The 17,500-nt window shown below is 46.0% G+C and overlaps 1 protein-coding gene across 2 annotated transcripts in view; it reads left to right on the top strand.

Annotated features, from left to right (window-relative positions):
• LOC130382063 (metabotropic glutamate receptor 7-like) overlaps window positions 1–17,500 on the top strand; it is a 51,621-nt gene that overhangs the window by 14,369 nt on the left and 19,752 nt on the right. For both annotated transcript variants that reach the window (XM_056589700.1, XM_056589701.1), the window contains exons 2-5: window positions 6,619–6,835; window positions 13,308–13,443; window positions 13,956–14,110; window positions 15,089–15,226. In XM_056589700.1, the coding sequence (XP_056445675.1) occupies window positions 6,619–6,835; window positions 13,308–13,443; window positions 13,956–14,110; window positions 15,089–15,226 (646 nt within the window). The remainder of the gene's footprint in view (window positions 1–6,618; window positions 6,836–13,307; window positions 13,444–13,955; window positions 14,111–15,088; window positions 15,227–17,500) is intronic.

Here is a 17,500-nt window from a genome sequence, read left to right as displayed (position 1 = left end):
GGCAGATGACTGAGGGCAGATTGGTCTTTTTTATTTTTTCTTCTTCTTTATTTGGGAGGGGAGGGCTCTCTGGCAGCCCCGTCCGCTCACGGGAAATTTCTGCTGCGCATCTGTGTGGGCGTGGCCTCGTTCAACCACCTGACAGGAAGGGAGGGGGAAGACACAGAAGGGGACCGGTGATCATGCTGGAAATAACACACACACACAAAGGCACACGCACTACACACACCAACACACTCATGCACGCACTACGCACAATCACACACACACACACACACAGACACACAAACACACACACGCACACGCACACGCACACAAACCCGCACGCACCACGCACGCTCACACACACACACACACACACTCACTCACCCACATGCACGTACACAAACACACACACTCAAACACACACACACTCACCCACATGCACATACACAAACACACACACGCACACACTCAAACACACACACACACTCACGCACAGGAGGACACACATAAACACATATACGCTCACAGAAGCGCACACACACACACACACACACACACACACACTGTCTGAAGGGACTTGGAGACAGAGGCTGGGCGACGGGCTGTCACAAGGAGGGTTTGAGGAAGAGGAGTGATGAAACACGGGGGGCCCCCTCTCCCCCAAAAACACAGGAGCTCCAGTGAGCGTGCGAGGCACAGATGGGCAGGGGGAGAGAGAGAGAGAGAGAGAGAGAGAGAGAGAGAGAGAGAGAGAGAGAGAGAGAGAGAGAGAGAGAGAGAGAGAGAGAGAGAGAGAGAGAGAGAGAGGGAGAGGGAGAGAGGGAGGGAGGGAGGGGGAGAGAGAGAGGGACATAGAGAGAGAGATACAGGGCCCACAGGAAGACAGGGGAGAGGAGGTGGAGCAGGAGGAGGAGTAAATGGGAGGGTAGAAGCTGTTGCCTTTTCCCTCCCCACCCGTGATCCTTTCCGCGGGTCGTGTTGGAACTGCCATGCTCTGGTGTGGAGAGATTATCAAAGCTGGGCCCGAGGTTGCGTGTATGGACACAGTCGTTACCTCCTCCCTTGCTGACAAGACTCACTGCCATCTTGATATGGGGCCCCTCCTGCTCCGAGGGCCCCTCCGCCGCCACGACGCAGGGCGCTGAGGGCCCCGTGATTCATGAGGAAATGTGTAAAAAACGGCATGAAAGTTTGATTTAGTTGAAAGGGTGTTGAACCGTGAATGTTTTTTTGGGAGGGCCTTAACAAGTCGACAGCGAAAATAAATGTTTTGGCACACCACTCAAAACTCCATTAAACTCCATTCAAGGTAGAAGTTTTATCGCAAAGAATTTCTCGAGCGTATTAGTGAACTTTTGCATACACTTATGCATGCACAGTATGTGTTGGCGTGTGTGTGAGTGTAAATCTATGTGGGTATGTGTAAGTGGATGTGTTGCCGTGTGTGTGATTGTGTACGTGTGTGGGTATGTGTATGCGCATGTGTTGCTGTGTGTGTAAGTGTGTACGTATGTGGGTTTGTGTATACGCATGTGTTGCGTGTGTGTGTGAGCGTGTGAGTGTGTACGTATGTGTGGGAGTGTGTATGTGCATATATGTGTGTGAGTTTTTATGTATGTCTGGGTATTTGTATGTTCATGTGTTGGCGTGTGTGAGTATGTGTATTTGTGTTTGCATGTGTTGGCGTCTGTGTCTATGTGTTGACGTTGACAGGCGCGTGGGGGTCAATGCGGGTCAGTGAATCCACCGGGCCACGCCGGGTGACATTGGGTTTGCTTTGGTTACGCCATCAACACACTGAGAAAGTGTTAGCGGCGGTGTCCCTGCACGGAGAGATGTGGGGATACACTTAGCAGCTAGTCATGCAGTAAATGGAGGAGCAGGGCCTTCCTGCACGCCGATGTGCCTGAACACCCGCACCTCCGCGGACCATCTATTCTAGGGGAAGATTCAGCCCTCTGTCACTCAGAGTTACTGGTTTGTTTTGGCTCTTTTTTGCTCCCACCAAGATGGAGACCTGCGGGGTTTAGTTTGTGATACCTTCTCTGGGTAACGGAGCGTGGGGAACGTTGATGCAAAATGTTCGGCTGTTTTTAATCGCACTAGGAGAAAGAAGCTTTTGTGTGAAGACTTTTTGGTGTTTGATATATTAGGACGCCAGCAGTGGTGTGATGCTGTCTCTTTGGGCTAAGCAAAAAAAAGAAATGCACAGATGGCGAGGAATGATGGAAGACATTCATATATCGGTTTAGACATATACAGTTACTTTACTTAACAAAATTAAAGTAAAAAAGACATGGATATAATATAAATGGTAAGTATACATACATTCATATACATTTTTACATATATATATATTTATATACATATATATTATAGATAAAGGTCATTTGATTATTTTAGAATAAGCCGGCTAAGTGTAAAAGCCTAATACCCCTACCTGGCTTATTGCATCTTCGTCATGGTGCTTGTGGCCTTCTGTATGGGAAATTGCATTGAGAAGGCCAAGGAACACTAATTATGTTCCCAGAGCGCTATAATGTTGCAGCGACGGTTGCTAACCTTTACATAATCTCACTTCTTCACCTTTCCTCTCAAACACCCTTTGTCAAATTCTCATTTAATGTCAGTAAGCAGATTGCTGCCATGTTCCTCTTTCTACTGTCTGTCTGTCTTTCTGTCTTTCTCGCTGTCTCTCCGTCCATCTCACTCTCTCTCTATCAATTTCTCCACTTTTCCTCTTCTCTTTCACAATTTCAGTATTCCTCTGAGATTGACCCGCTCTTCGCTCTCTCTCTCTCTCTCTCTCTCTCTCTCTCTCTCTCTCTCTCTCTCTCTCTCTCTCTCTCTCTCTCTCTCTCTCTCTCTCTCTCTCTCTCTCTCTCTCTCTCTCTCTCGCTCTCTTATTCGCTCTTGCAATCTCTCTGTCTCTGTCTCTTGTTCGCTCTGTATCAACCCCTGGCCAGACTTGATATTTGGATTCGTATTCATGGAAGAAGCGGGCACTTGGTGGTGGCAAATCAATACAACAGCGTCCCCTATAACAGACCTGTGTGTTTTCCTCCCATCGATCCTGTCCACCCTGATACATTCAAGAACAAGCCAGGCCATTAGCCCTTGCAACCCTTACCCTGATCTATCCTGCAAATGACAGGGGCCAGGCAGCGGCCTAAGGTAATTGTAACATTGAGAATAGTTCTTCATCAGCTCCTATCTCTTAGTTCCCCATGTTCAATTAAAGGGCTGTTGTTGTTGAACGAGCCATGCAGTTCGTGGCAGACTGTTCGACAAACTCCTCAATCGGAGCCTTATTCACCAACATCGGGGGAGGATATTACCAGGTTCATTTCTTAGACCACCCATCAAGAGATCATAGGCAAAGCGCTGTTGCTTTTCTTAAGTAATCCTGCAGCAAACACAACATCAACAACCCCCCAGTACTGGGAGTGCCTGCCCCTATGGATTCCTGAAGGGAATATAAGTCCTGCATCTTGATGATTCAGTGCATGATAAATATCATATGATTATAGTAATGATAATAACGAGAAGAAGAAGAAGAATTCTAAATAAATACAATATTTCAATATGATTATGAGGAGAAAAAACGTGGTAATAATGCTATATAAACAAACATTAAAACATGAATGCTTTAAGTCCATTAATAGAATGTAGGATTTTCTCATTTGACCATTAATTGACCGCAGGTCTATAGTTTAAACTTTCTAGTATGAACATGGATTTTGTTGAAGAAAAGGGTTATATATCCAATGCAGTCTTGGGAAATCAATCAAGCAAGGGTGACCAGGAACTGAAAAGTTCAGCTCTTCAGAGCTTGTGATCTTCTGAGGAAAGGGATAATCAACTTCTGGACAACCGTAATTGAATCCATGTATCATTCAATTACAATCTCACGTCCTCCAACATTTTCTCCCTATTATAGTGGCCAGAGAGGGGAGAAACACCAGGTATTAATTTTTAATCAGACTCTTTATACAGTCAGAAACTCCCATCATAATTCTAGCTTTAGTTTTGGCCCCTTTGGGATGTTTTCCACTTCTTTTCAACTCTTAAAGTGTTATGGTGATGATTAGTGCATCACATGAATACCAGTGGCTGTACTGTTAGCGAATACAAATTGGTGTGGACATATGTAATCTAATGTTATGAGCGTAGAGACTAAAGCACTGCCAGAGCTAGTAGAGAAACATCACAAAGTAAACAAAACAACAAACAAACAAGAAAGAAAGCAAGTAGTATCCTTGAACTCAAATCACATAAGCTCTCTGCTCTGAACACCGGTGAAGATGGGATTCTGTTCCACAAATCCATGAACCCATTTACAGAGTTGCACTACATAGCATCACAGATCATGTCGAGATTACTCGTCCACAAAACACTCCCAAAGGAAACCAAAGAGCAGGATTCAGAAAGGCAGTATTTATGTTGGTGCATGTTTGAATCTAATATGTTATTTTTCCATTGGCTTTTCATCTCTTTTTCTTTCGCAATAACCGTGTTCATTGAATTCATCTTTCACAGCTCAATGCAACACTTTCCCCCCTCCAGCTGTGTTGTTTACCAGCATCTACCAGCATCCAAACAGCCACCAAACAGGGTGGCTGTTTGGCTGCTTCAAAGAGACTAGAAGCAGGACCCCACTCTGCACGCTTTGATTTGTCTGCTCTTCTGCGGCTGACCCCTTCCGAATCGCAGTGTCAAGCTAGCTACAGCTCACGCTCTGTCCAGGGACCTCGCTGTGGCGGCTCCACGGCCCCCGCCAGTGCCGTGAAATGTCCTCATTCCTGTGTTTCCCCCCCCCAGTGTGCTGCGGTGTCTCATCCCTGTAATGGAAATAGATAGCGTTTAAACAGAGCCCCGATTACCCCGCCTGTTAGGGGATGTGGGGAGCGGGTGAGTGGTGGGTGGGTGGGGGGGTGGGTGGGGGGAGGGGAGGGGAGGGGATGGGTGGTAGTGGTAGTGGTAGTGGTAGTGGTAGTGGTAGTGGTAGTGGTAGTGGTAGTGGTGGATTTTTTTTAAAAATACACCAGTGTGCTTCTACCTGGCTGCGCCCACCTGACTGATGGCGGTTGCCATGGCAACGTCGCGCTGGGATGTCAGGAAGTGGTGCTACGGCAGGACAGGTTGTTAATCGGCAAATAAAACACCAAAATAAAAATCACAAGAAAGGGGATGGTCACACTTTATCTTCCAGTGTCGGGTAGCAGGGTAATCACACAAGTGAGTACTGTGTAGTGAGCCATGTAACAACATGTCACCGCATGTGTAGCAACTGTATGGAACAGCATAGAGTTCCTAAATGGGTTAAGGTTAGTAATAGCCAAAAGCATGCTCCACACTAGGGTAGGTTCAGGATGAATCTGTTCCATCACACTATTGCATATTATGTACATGTTGGGGGGGGTTGGTACATGCTGACTGCATGTGTTTTCTCCACTGTAACAATGACACTGTAATGTAAAGTGTCAATCAGGACATTCAATCTAGGATCTTTGACTGACGCTCAGTTTTCCAAATTTCATGTAGTTGGTAGAATTTGTCAATATGCCCTCATGTAACTATGAGAACGACCCAGTGCTATTTCTATACATTACATTATTCTACACATTAAACTGTGCCAAATGTTCTACCACCCACACTGTGGTGAGAGATTCACCCAGAAGGCAGAGACGTAAGAAGCCTTTCACTTGAAGCTTCACACCATCTCTTGTTTAACACCCAAGTTGTATTCATACCTTTTAGAAGATGAGTACAATCCTTATCAGTTTTGAGATGATATAATACAGGATATGATGATGAGTATTTGAAAATGTTACAATTCATTATTGAATATTTGTGTTGTCCTTTTTCTTCCATTCGACTTGGTGGGACTGCCTGAGTTGTTTCCAATAACAGAGATCTGCGTGGTGGAACCTCATAAAAACTAGAGAAACACCAGTGATATTCTCCCATTTATTTATAACCCAGCCGGTGGAAATGTGATTTGTCAGATTGGTCGCCCTGGCAACTAACGAAACTAACATTGTGCCTTAATGCTCCTGTACACAATGTAATAACCCTGCTACCTCCTCTTTCCTCTTCCCACACTCCAATGTCTCTCTCTCTCTCTCTCTCTCTCTCTCTCTCTCTCTCTCTCTCTCTCTCTCTCTCTCTCTCTCTCTCTCTCTGTGTCTGTCTGTCTGTCTGTCTGTCTGTCTGTCTGTCTGTCTGTCTGTCTGTCTGTCTGTCTGTCTGTCTGTCTGTCTGTCTGTCTGTCTGTCTGTCTGTCTCTCTCTCTCTCTCTCTCTCTCTCTCTCTCTCTCTCTCTCTCTCTCTCTCTCTCTCTCTCTCCCTCCCTCTCTCCTCTCTCCTCTCTCCTCTCTCACTCTCTATCTCTCTATCTCTCTATCTCTCTCTGTGTGTCTGTCTCTCTCTCTCTCTCTCTCTCTCTCTCTCTCTCTCTCTCTCTCTCTCTCTCTCTCTCTCTCCCTCTCTGCTCTCTCCTCTCTCCTCTCTCTCTCTCTCTCTCTCTCTCTCTCTCTCTCTCTCTCTCTCTCTCTCTCTCTCTCTCTCTCTCTCTCTCTCTCTCTCTCTCTCTCTCTCTCTCTCTCTGTGTGTCTGTCTCTCTCCCACTAGATTCCTCAGATCAGCTATGCGTCGACGGCCCCGGAGTTGAGTGACGACCGGCGCTACGACTTCTTCTCCCGGGTGGTGCCCCCGGACTCCTTCCAGGCCCAGGCCATGGTGGACATCATCCGCTCCCTGAGCTGGAGCTACGTCTCCACCATCGCCTCGGAGGGCAGCTACGGGGAGAAGGGAGTGGAGGCCTTCACGCAGCTCTCCAAGGAAGCAGGTGAGAGGGAGTTGAGGTAATAAAATGATAACATAACAAAGAAAGAGATCGCCTGAAGGACTACGGATTTTCTTCGGGACACCCACGGTCCCAAATTTGTTTTCTTTATTTTATCGTTTCACCTGCCAGAGCGGAATGATCCACCGGCCAAGAAATCGTTTTAATATGTAACCCCAGACTTTTTTGGTTCCTGCCAAATGGTCAAATCTATCAGCCATTGGCTGGCGGCAGGTGTTCATTCTGGACCCTGATGACACTGGTAGTCTGGCGGTTTCCAGAAGGGGTCTCAGCCGGCCACCCCCCCGGATTGGAAGACAATCTCTACAACCGCCACGCTAAATGACCACAGCCCTTTGGGTTGGGTTTTAGCATTGGTGAGGCTTTGGGAGTGAGCTTTACCCTGGTGGGCCCACTTCTCAATCCGCTACACAACAGTACACTAACAGCGTTTATGCAAATGAAAGCCTGCCTGTCAAAATAAAGGTTTCTAGCGCAGATGAATTAAGGGAAGGGGGGAAAGGACTTGACTTGTTGCCACATATTGCACACATACATGCAATGAGGAGCTGTGTCTTACAACCATGGAAAACATCTATTGCCGGTGCATATAATGAATGTAACCCGGCCCATTATAGGAAGCAACATTGCAACGTTGCTTCTCCGTTGCTTCACCATCTCAGAGTAATTATTTCAGTTTCCACGTCTGTTTTCTCCCAGCAACGGCGATCAGATACAAAATAGACTGGCCGATAGTTCTTTGAAATGTTGTATAGCACCAAACAGGATTCAATGCAATTAATTCTGATCCATTCTGACCCCCGCACAATTCATAAGCTGGAAAGCCCTTCGCGGCTGCAGCGAAGTCGTTACAGCAGTCTATTCTCGTCCTAAACCATTAAAACATATTCTATATAGCGGGAATGTTCCAATTAGTCGTAGTGATGTGATTTAATAAACAGCTGGGAACGTCCTCGCAGTGTCTCCGCACATTTTTGCCCCCTTTGACATCATCCTCATGGAGGATTTATGAATATGCATCTTTGAAATGACCCCATGACCGTATAACCTGTCACTTCTCAATGGAGTGCACTCCTGTATTACTATTTATGCTCGACTCATTCGGTGGACCTGTCTCTCCAAAGTCACTCACACTGAATACAGATTCAGGGTGAGGCATCTCACTCAAGGATGCAAGCGCCTTTGATCGAACCAAAATACGAACAAATACACTCTCCTTGTTTCTAAGTACAGTACATTTGTACCAACGGCCTTGATGTAATAAGCATAAAGAAAAGGGTAAAGGTGCATTTGCATATGAATGACAATGAATGGATGAGTCACCTCATCCATTCATTGTCATTCATAGCCTACTTTGATTAATATCTTGCTAAATGGCACTCCATATGTAAATGGAAAATTCCCCCGCTCCTCCTTGCAATGTTCACCTTCAACAGAACCAAACTGTCCTCTGGATCCCACCTTGACCCCCCCCCAGATTCTGAACCAATACCCATTAATCTGGGACTCGACGCGCTCTCCTCTGACAGTCTCATGAGGGTAAGCCCACTAAAATGAAAGAAAAGCTAATGCTATCGCTGTGGCGCAGACATGATGATTAGAAGTTCAATAGTCATGAATATTTCATCCGGTTGCAACCATGGCCGCAGTGATCACTCAGCGTGCTTCAAAATGCTGTTTGTGGTTCTGCGGTTGGTGTTGGGGAGAGGGACGCTGGCACAAAGTGCAACCTGCCTCCTGGAACTCTTATTAACCCTTTCTGGGCTCTGCGTCTTTGAGGAAAACCGTTGGTATCTCAGTCGTCATGTCAACATTCCCCCCCCCCCCCAAGCCCCGCCCCCCTTTGCTCCCTCCTCCCCCCCCCCCCCCCCCCCCCCCCCCCCCCCCCCTCCTCCCCTTAATGAAGAGTGTTGCGTCTCACACTAATGCACACTAATGTAACGAGATGTTCAAACAGCTGCCAAAGAGGATGGCGAAATGATGTTGTTCACATCGACACATCATCTCCACTAAGATGCAGTCATGAAACACTGTTTTGCATTTATATACACTCGAGGCTTGGCACTGAGTTTCCTGGCTCCTGGATGAATGCCTCTGTACTGTATTCTATCGTGAAGCCTTTTAGTATGGAGTACCATAAGCACACGTATAGATCAAAGGCACTTGGGGGGAGAAACGACAGTGGCGTGTGACGGATTGCAGGAAACAACAACAACAACAACTAAATGTATTTCTCGTGTATTACCTAAAATTGTCAGAGGCACGATCACCGAGGAGGAAATGGGAAAGGGATGGATTTCAAGGCAGACTTTCATGGTTACAGGAACACAATGCCAAGGATCGGGCTCACAAGATGTTTTTTCTCTACTCTAGATTCTCCTTTTTGTAACTGCTCGGTCGGGTTCCCACGAAATGTCAGACGCATTAGCAGAATTCCTTCTTCACTCTTCAAGAATCTTCCAGCAGGCTAATGCATTAGGGCTGCCATTACAGCAAGTTCCGACGTGGCGCTGGTCAATGCTTATCGATCCTTTTCCTGACTTGCTTTCCCGTCTTCTCTGACTTAGTTTTCTGCAGTTTTCTGTTACACATGTTTGCCGTGATTGCTTTGTCTGTTTCCATCTGGATTCAGGCACACGTCGTACCTTTGGTTCCTTCTGATCAAACTTTATAAAAGCACTTTTGTGAAAGAGGTTGCAGCAGCCTGCCATTGATGTGCTTTCCCATTGCAAGTTCCCACTGTAAATAACATTCTGAATTGCAATAGGATTTCTTGTGTCCTTTTTTCGGGGCGCTTGTGTGTGTCTGTGTGTCTGCAGGGTAGAGGGAATTGAAGGTGGAATGTCTGCCCATCCGGGAGCAGGGGATGATAAATGTAATTGGATCGTTATGGATTACCTCGCGGCATGGAACTGCGTGAGGGAAGAGAAGGTGACTGTTGGGTCCAAGTCACCCTCATTCTGATGGAGGCGGCTTGGATCAAGGGAGAATGGCTTCATTGCTGCGTCTCCTACCTACCGCTCGCATTTAGCATCACACAATATTTAATGGCTGTGCCTTCGAGTCAATGCTGTGCATGGCGGTCATCACTGGTATGTGTGCGGACAGACCAAACTATATTTATTTTCAATCTTTTGAATGTCTTTTCATGTGTGATGAACACACACGGCTCCCAGTGGCAGGTGTGTAGAGTCTGACCCCAACTCGCCGGACTGGCAACACCCAGACAGGCCTGGCATTTACATCTGCCAGGTCTCCCTCCCTCCCCCAGCCTGACATCTTACTGACAGACAGACTGACGGAAATCTCTTCGAGATATTAAATAATTTAAGCGCCGGTCGGCAGCCTTTAGGACGGTCTCTGGTGGGTGGGCGTGTTCTCTCTCTCTCTCTCTCTCTCTCTCTCTCTCTCTCTCTCAGTTTCTCCCACCCTCTCTCTCTCTCTCTCTCTCTCTCTCTCTCTCTCTCTCTCTCTCTCTCTCTCTCTCAGTTTCTCCCACCCTCTCTCTCTCTCTCTCTCTCTCTCTCTCTCTCTCTCTCTCTCTCTCTCTCTCTCTCTCTCTCTCTCTCTCTCTCTCTCTCTCTCTTTTGCTCTCGCTCTCGCTCTCTCTCTCTCTCTCTCTCTCTCTCTGTCTCTCTCGCTCATATATCTGATGCTTTATATATGATTAATTTCTGACAGTGTCCGACAGTGATATCTGCAAACTTCAACATTTCCCCTCTCAGGCATTATTCAGGGTTCGGCGACACTGTCCACCTTCCCCAAATGGAAAGGCTCAAATGTACAGTATCATAATCTGAGGTCCCCTAAGCCCTAAAGAATGTCTGGGTAGTGGAATCTCAACTGAAAGGGAGCTATCGTCCCTCTGAGAGGCAGAAAATCCCAGGCTGCTCCACACTAAAGACACCATGCATATTTCATTGTCCCCATAAAGCAAAATCCCTTAGTATCAGCCAGGCCGGTTCTGTTCTTTCTTTTTGTTTTGTTTTTGTGGGTCTATTTGGGTAGGATTTCCAAAAATAACAACCACAACATACATACCCACATGATTGTTACACCTAACGAGGATTCTTCCTGGCCAACATTTGGATAGGTGTTTCACAGCAGCAGTCCCATAGCTATTTGCTAAGCGTTGCAGTTAAGGGGGAACTAGTAAAGTATGTTCTGCCAGCTAAAAGCTGTTTATATTAAAGTAATTAGGAGCCTGAGGAGAAGAATAATGATCTGACTCTCGGTTTTCTCGCGATTTGTATATTTAATGGTTGGATCAAAGAAATGTCAATGGCCTGAGAAGACTATGGATATTTTCTATCGCTTGCGATTGAGTCAAGCTAGCTAGATTGTGCTGAAGCAGACAATCTGTTGATCTGACTTGTACCATAGGTAAGGCTTGATCTTTTCCTCTTAGTATTCACAACCTTGCTGTTCCTTTTAACCTCACTATTGAGAAGAGAGATAGTCCCTTTTTGTAGTGCAGTGGCTATAGTCTAGCTAAATTGTTCCACTTTCTTCCATTTCCGCCGCCTTACTATCTTTGACCAACATGCCCAACCCCTACCTGCTCCATAATAATCTAAATTAATTGAAACCCGGTTTGGGTAAAAGCCTTACACACTGCCATTAGTCAGTAAACCTGTTCATCTTGTTAGTATATGTGGATGCTCCAGCTCCAACACACTTTTTACAGCTGCTAAGGGCCTGACTCAGCCGAAGGCCTACCTTGTGCGTATTGTTTTGAACCCAGCCTACATGAGTGGGTTTTAAAGTTGACATATGAAGTGTTTGTCATAGCAGCATCATAGTACCTATTATTATAGATCTTATGTGTTGAAGATGAAATATCAGCTCCAGCAACACTCAATGTTATGATGGCCTTATGTGTTGCTAGTGGTTCCCCCACACACCACTGTATTCGTCACACCACAACGGGTTATCAGGAAACAGTTATCTCACTTCTATCACCTCAAGGACATTTGCGAGCAAAGTTCAGGCAAGGTGGTCGTCACAAGCTGCCTGCCAAATATCTGGCAACTATTTAGCGAACCATGGCGGCAATCAGCCCCGTTCAACCTGTACAAACTCATTAGTGATGACCTGTCTGGGAATGATTTATTGTCATCATTAATATCCTCTTTGTTCAGTAGCTGCTCCATACTATCTGCTCCGCCCAGCAACCAGTATGATGAGATAATACACACAATACTCCCAATGGCAAGAATACCTATCTGTCTTGTAATGTCGATCTGTGACTTGTACCGCGGTAGGGGTGGATTATTGGATTAGTCTATAACATTCATAAACCCGGACACCCCTCTCTGCTGAGTGGAGGTATCCACCGGCACTGAGGTAAGGGCAGAATTGGTGAGAACGGTGCAAACACTTATAGCAAGATAAGTGTTGCCTAGATTTATATATATATATATATATATATATATATATATATATATATATATATTGTAGTGGGCATGTGGGTGTGGGGTTTCCACGCTACCAAGTCGAATAGACAAAATGACACAACACAGAGCAGTTCCAGTGCAGAAGGGTTTATTTACCTAGTAAACCAAAACCGGGGTGGGAAAAGGGTCATCCACCTCCTCTATGATGCAGTCCAACACTTTCCACCTATCTCTTTCCCTTAGGCCGTTCCGTGCTTCCAGGCGATCACAAAGATCCTGCCTGTCCTTTCCTGTCCTGTCCTGTCCTGTACTGTGCTAGCCCTAGCCCTAGCCCTAGCCCTAGCCCTAGCCCTAGCCCTAGCCCTAGCCCTAGCCCTAGCCCTAGCCCTAGCCCTAGCCCTAGCCCTAGCCCTAGCTCTAGCTCCAGTTCCAACTTCCCCCCCACATGTCTGTTTGCTAGCCCTCTTAAGCCCAAGCACCCCTGGTTAACGATCCTCAGGCTTTCCTCGTTAACAGGAGGATGTCCATGTAAGGCTTGGGGGTGGGGCCAGCACGTTGCCAGACCTACCGCTCCCCTCACTCCTCCCTGGCGCCTGCCACAATATATATATAAAATGTGCTATTGTTTAATGGACTTCCTTTTTAATCTGTCACAGTAGGATTTGCTATTAGATAGGCTACAGAACGCATGATCTTGTTTTATTTAGAAGGAATCCTCCACAGCTGAGTTGGGAGAAAAAAATATATTCTGACTCTTATCCTTTCTATTGTCTGTGCTTCTGTCCTGGGTCCGGAACGAGTGAAGGAGGGAAGGAGTGAATGGATGGGATCATTAATTTACATAAAACCAGGAGTTGAGTGAATGAACTGAGGAACGAGTGGCCGATCGAGGCGTCAAACCAAGGAAAAACACAATGAATGAACGAGTGAGGGGGTGACGGCTGAAGGAGAAAGCAAGATGATTGGGTTATTCGTCAGAACGTGATGTGCGATGCAGAGGTGGGTAAGCATATCCGCGAGGGTCCCTTATCCTCTGTTTGCTTTGCTTCCTTTCAAAGGGGGGATCTGCATCGCTCAGTCTTTGAGGATTCCCCATAACTCCAAACTGGAGGATTACGACAAGGCCGTCCAACAGCTGCTGGAAACCCAGCACTCCAGGGCAGTCGTCATCTTCGCCAGTGAAGAAGACATACGGTGAGGCGTGAACAACATCCACATTGTTCAAGGGGGTGTTGATGGGCTGCCATATCCAGGTTTTTAATCTCTGTGGAACAACAGAAACACTCCCCCCCCCCCGCCCTACAATGGGCTGGAGGCAAAAACAGATTTACTGTGTGTACAGTGGTTAGGCAAACACGTCAAATTTTCTTTGAAAAACCGAGATACTGTTCATTTAAAAGGGCCCCTTGGGAAATATCCATAGGAAGCGGAGTCACATAAAATGAACACATTTGTTTTCATTGTATAATGGTGGAATTCGATTTATGTTGATACTCATAGCATGAACAGAGACATTTTGTACCTTTTCAACACTGTTATGCTCTCAAGAATATTGTTAATTATTCTCAGCAAAAACACTATAAATATATGTTTTGCATAGGCCTTTGTCGTCATGGCTCGCGGCGCCACTTAGATATTCGGATTGACGCCTTACCTTATTCGGAGAACCTTTCGCAATGCAACTCACGCATGGATGTCCTCAACAGGGGAGTTCTTAACGCCACCAAGAGGGCCAATCAAGTGGGCCACTTCCTGTGGATTGGATCTGACAGCTGGGGTGCCAAGGGCAGCCCCATCCACCAGCTAGAGGAGGTTGCTGTGGGGGCTATCACCATACTGCCCAAACGCTCGTCCATTAAAGGTAAGCAACCGCCAAACTCAGATAGATGCCCGCGTGATCCTCTCTGCCCCTAGGTGACCATGTCTCGATGAAATAAGGAAATGACGGTAATGGTGTTTTTAGTTTGAGGAACCAAAAACCAAACCGGTAGAAGAGTGGCTGGCTTCCCAGCATGCGGTCTCGTGATGGCTCCGTCCAGCAGGGCATTCTTAATAACCATTATTGCATTAAGAGACTTTTATCACACTTGCTTGAATCAGGGATGTCCAGTTGGAGACAATATTCGCTTTAAGTCAGGAGGCTTAAAGCCCCCTAAGGATAAAAGGTTGTCAATTATCTCTATGAATCAATGAGTTCATGAGCTCCTATGAGAAATAAAGATGGACATTATTACAGAAAAAGAGAATGCTCACATTAGTATGCCCAATGTTGTTCTAATGAGCGTGCTGCGTGTATGATCCGTGTGTCCATAGGAACCTTCAGAAGAAGCATAAACAAAGCTCTTAGGAAGCGAGAAATAAGCCTTCTCTTAACTCTATGGGAGCTGGCATACATATTGTACCCCCTGAGCTAGTGGGTGCACATACTTCCACTGAATTCTGCTTTGTACTTATTAACAAAATTAATGGCCCATACCTTGAATCCAGCTGTGTTTTAATGAACATCGAAGCAAAAAAAATGTAGAGCCCCTACAGGACCAAGCAAGCTGTGGCAACAGGCTGTGGCACTAATCCGGTTCCCCAGTTATTTATTATGCATCCTGTCTTTAAAATTAATGTTATTTCCTGGATGAAAGAAATTACTAAAGATCCACAGGGCTTAAGAGAAAGGGAAACCACAGTGGTCACATTATGATGAAAGAGTATCCCTAGCATGATTCGCTTCCTAAAGTTCACGGGGAAATCCGCCCCTCTCTTCCCTCAGGTTGGGCACATCACTTTGAGGTAATGTTAATTCTCTTATTTTCACTGAATTCCCCCCCCTCTCCTCCTCCACCAGGATTCGACGAATACTTCACCGGACTCACGCTGGAGAACAACCGCAGGAACGTGTGGTTCGCAGAGTTCTGGGAGGAGAACTTTGACTGCCGGCTCCTCAGCTCGTCCAAGAGAGAGGACACCAGCCGTAAATGCACAGGTGAGAGGAGCTAACGAGGGGAACGTCGGCTCGTTGCACCTGAACCTGTTGCATTGTCTTTTAATTAGCTGCTCGAGTGGCCGGGACTGACAGAGAGCCCCTATCACCTGGTGCAAGGCGACCCAGCAGGCCCGTCGGGGAGGAAGGGGTTGTTAGCATTGAGATAATAATAGCCATGCCATATTAGCCATGCTAAGGTCAGGGCCCTTGAGGCGGAGGGCTTATCACTCAATGGCACTCATGGTTCACCGATGGACACCATGATGCAGCCCGGTCATGGGATTTAATGACAACGTATAAGCCCGGTGGATAGGAGGCCGCCAGCATGCGTCACTTTTATAGGACTGGGCGTTAAAAGAATCGGCGGCGACATTTAACTCCAAGCAAAGTAAACCACAGTGGCTGTTCTTGATTCAATTTGTAAGCATCAGCGTTTTGGCAGTAATGATAGTGTTGGTTAGAAGATCTGCAATTCATCTGGGTCCTCCCCGCCTTTATCCGCCAACGGGTTTGACAGGCAGGTGTATGCTCTGAATATATTTACCAAATAGCTCATGGCTCTGATTATTCTGGCATGCATAATGCAGAGGACGTCCACGGCACAAACAGTACAAATAACAAGTTAATTGTCATTGGTAAGGGCGTCAGAATCTGGTAGAGGGTTGCATTCCTTTTGTTAGCCAAACAAAGGGTACTTTTCACACGAGGGATGTAAAATGCGGGCCCATCTTCTATGCTACAAGTTCCATTCCGACGAGAATTAGTTTCCGTTTCAGAACTGAAACCCCTGGACAACCCTTCGTGTTTCCATTTGATGCCAGAACCCTCTATTCTATATTCATGAGTGCCAGTTGCTGCTTTTACATTGGAAGCCTTTGCATTCAGCCCTAAAACTTGGGAAAATCCTAATTGATATATGTTGGCTGTATGGGTATTGGGCTGTATGGATTTTCATCCTTCATGCTTTGTACTCCCCTACGGTGATCTTTGGGAATAATATGGTCTTTCCTTTCTCACCCAATTCCATGCAATTTCTCCATAAGCCACCATCGTCATTTATTTGTTTTGTGTTGCATCATTACCATTAATAATTCTGAAATGCTGAATAACTATCCTTTATTCAGCGTTCTGTTTCATGAAGTTTTATTTGCTAAATAATAGAATGGGTTTAAAATATAACTACAAAAATATTTTAAAGGCATTGTTTATGATGTATTCTACACAGGGGAGGTGTTTTAAAGCAGGCATGGTGAACAGAGTAGTGAGGCTGTAAAATCATGAAAGTGCTACAGAATGAACCACAGAATGAAATGCTCACTTTCCCTTTTGCTTCGATCCTGTGCAGATGGATAAAAAGAAAGCAAATCTCCTTTGCTCATTATTGTTATTGTTCAATGTGATTGTAACATGATGATAGTAATACTTAAGTAGTTAATTTAAGCAATCCATTCTGGACCTGTCTGTCACAAAAATTGCCATAGTCTGGCATCTCCACCAAATGATGCTTTCTCTATTTGTCTTTGCTAATTGGTTTGGGGTTATTGCAGAGTTTGAGTAGGATAAAAAAATAGGATAAAAACCTTTATTTGTATCAAACGCTACAGCCTTCTTTGGGAAACTGTGGAACCCTGGTAAATGTCTGCTCAAATACTTTATGCAGGACCATAGTGAAGAATACAGGGCAGTAATCGAGTATGGAAAGTATGGAAGTAAAATAAAAGTAAATAGTGGTGAATACACTGTCTGACATATTCAAATTGAATCACATTGCAATTTCCTTTGTTTTTTGTCTTGCCTCTCTCATAAACATTAACCCAATAAAGCTCATCCCACATGTCGACTCAACTCTCAGACCAGTGAAGGTACTTAATTTACCCGTCCAATGCAACAGTCTCTTTCCTCTCAGAAGCACTCATCATGAAACACAGTGTTTGCGGTAGACTTTAGCCCCCTTAAGAATTGATATTTAAACCAAACAGGGACCGCAAACTAAAAAATCCATTCAAACGTATTCAACCAAATGTCTCGGCGACTACGATGGTGAACCCGTTGATCCTCTGGGTTGTTTGGCTCCCTGGTTTCCCTCCGTACCGCCGTCGGCCTCATCCGCGGTGCCAATCACCTTCAGAAGCTCAGTGTGGGGGAAACAACCAGCGGGGGGGGGGGGGGGGGGGTGCTGGCGGGGGGGCCGGGCGGGGGGCCGCTGATGATGACACACGTGGTGACAAGTGAAGCGATGGCCAATATGTCTGACTGGCTGTCCTCCTGCCCCCT

The sequence above is a fragment of the Gadus chalcogrammus genome, chromosome 1 (genome assembly GCF_026213295.1).
Source record: "Gadus chalcogrammus isolate NIFS_2021 chromosome 1, NIFS_Gcha_1.0, whole genome shotgun sequence".
Taxonomy (NCBI): domain Eukaryota; kingdom Metazoa; phylum Chordata; class Actinopteri; order Gadiformes; family Gadidae; genus Gadus; species Gadus chalcogrammus.
The sequence above is the reverse complement of the archived record's forward strand: the minus strand, read 5'-3'. Positions and strand labels throughout refer to the sequence as shown.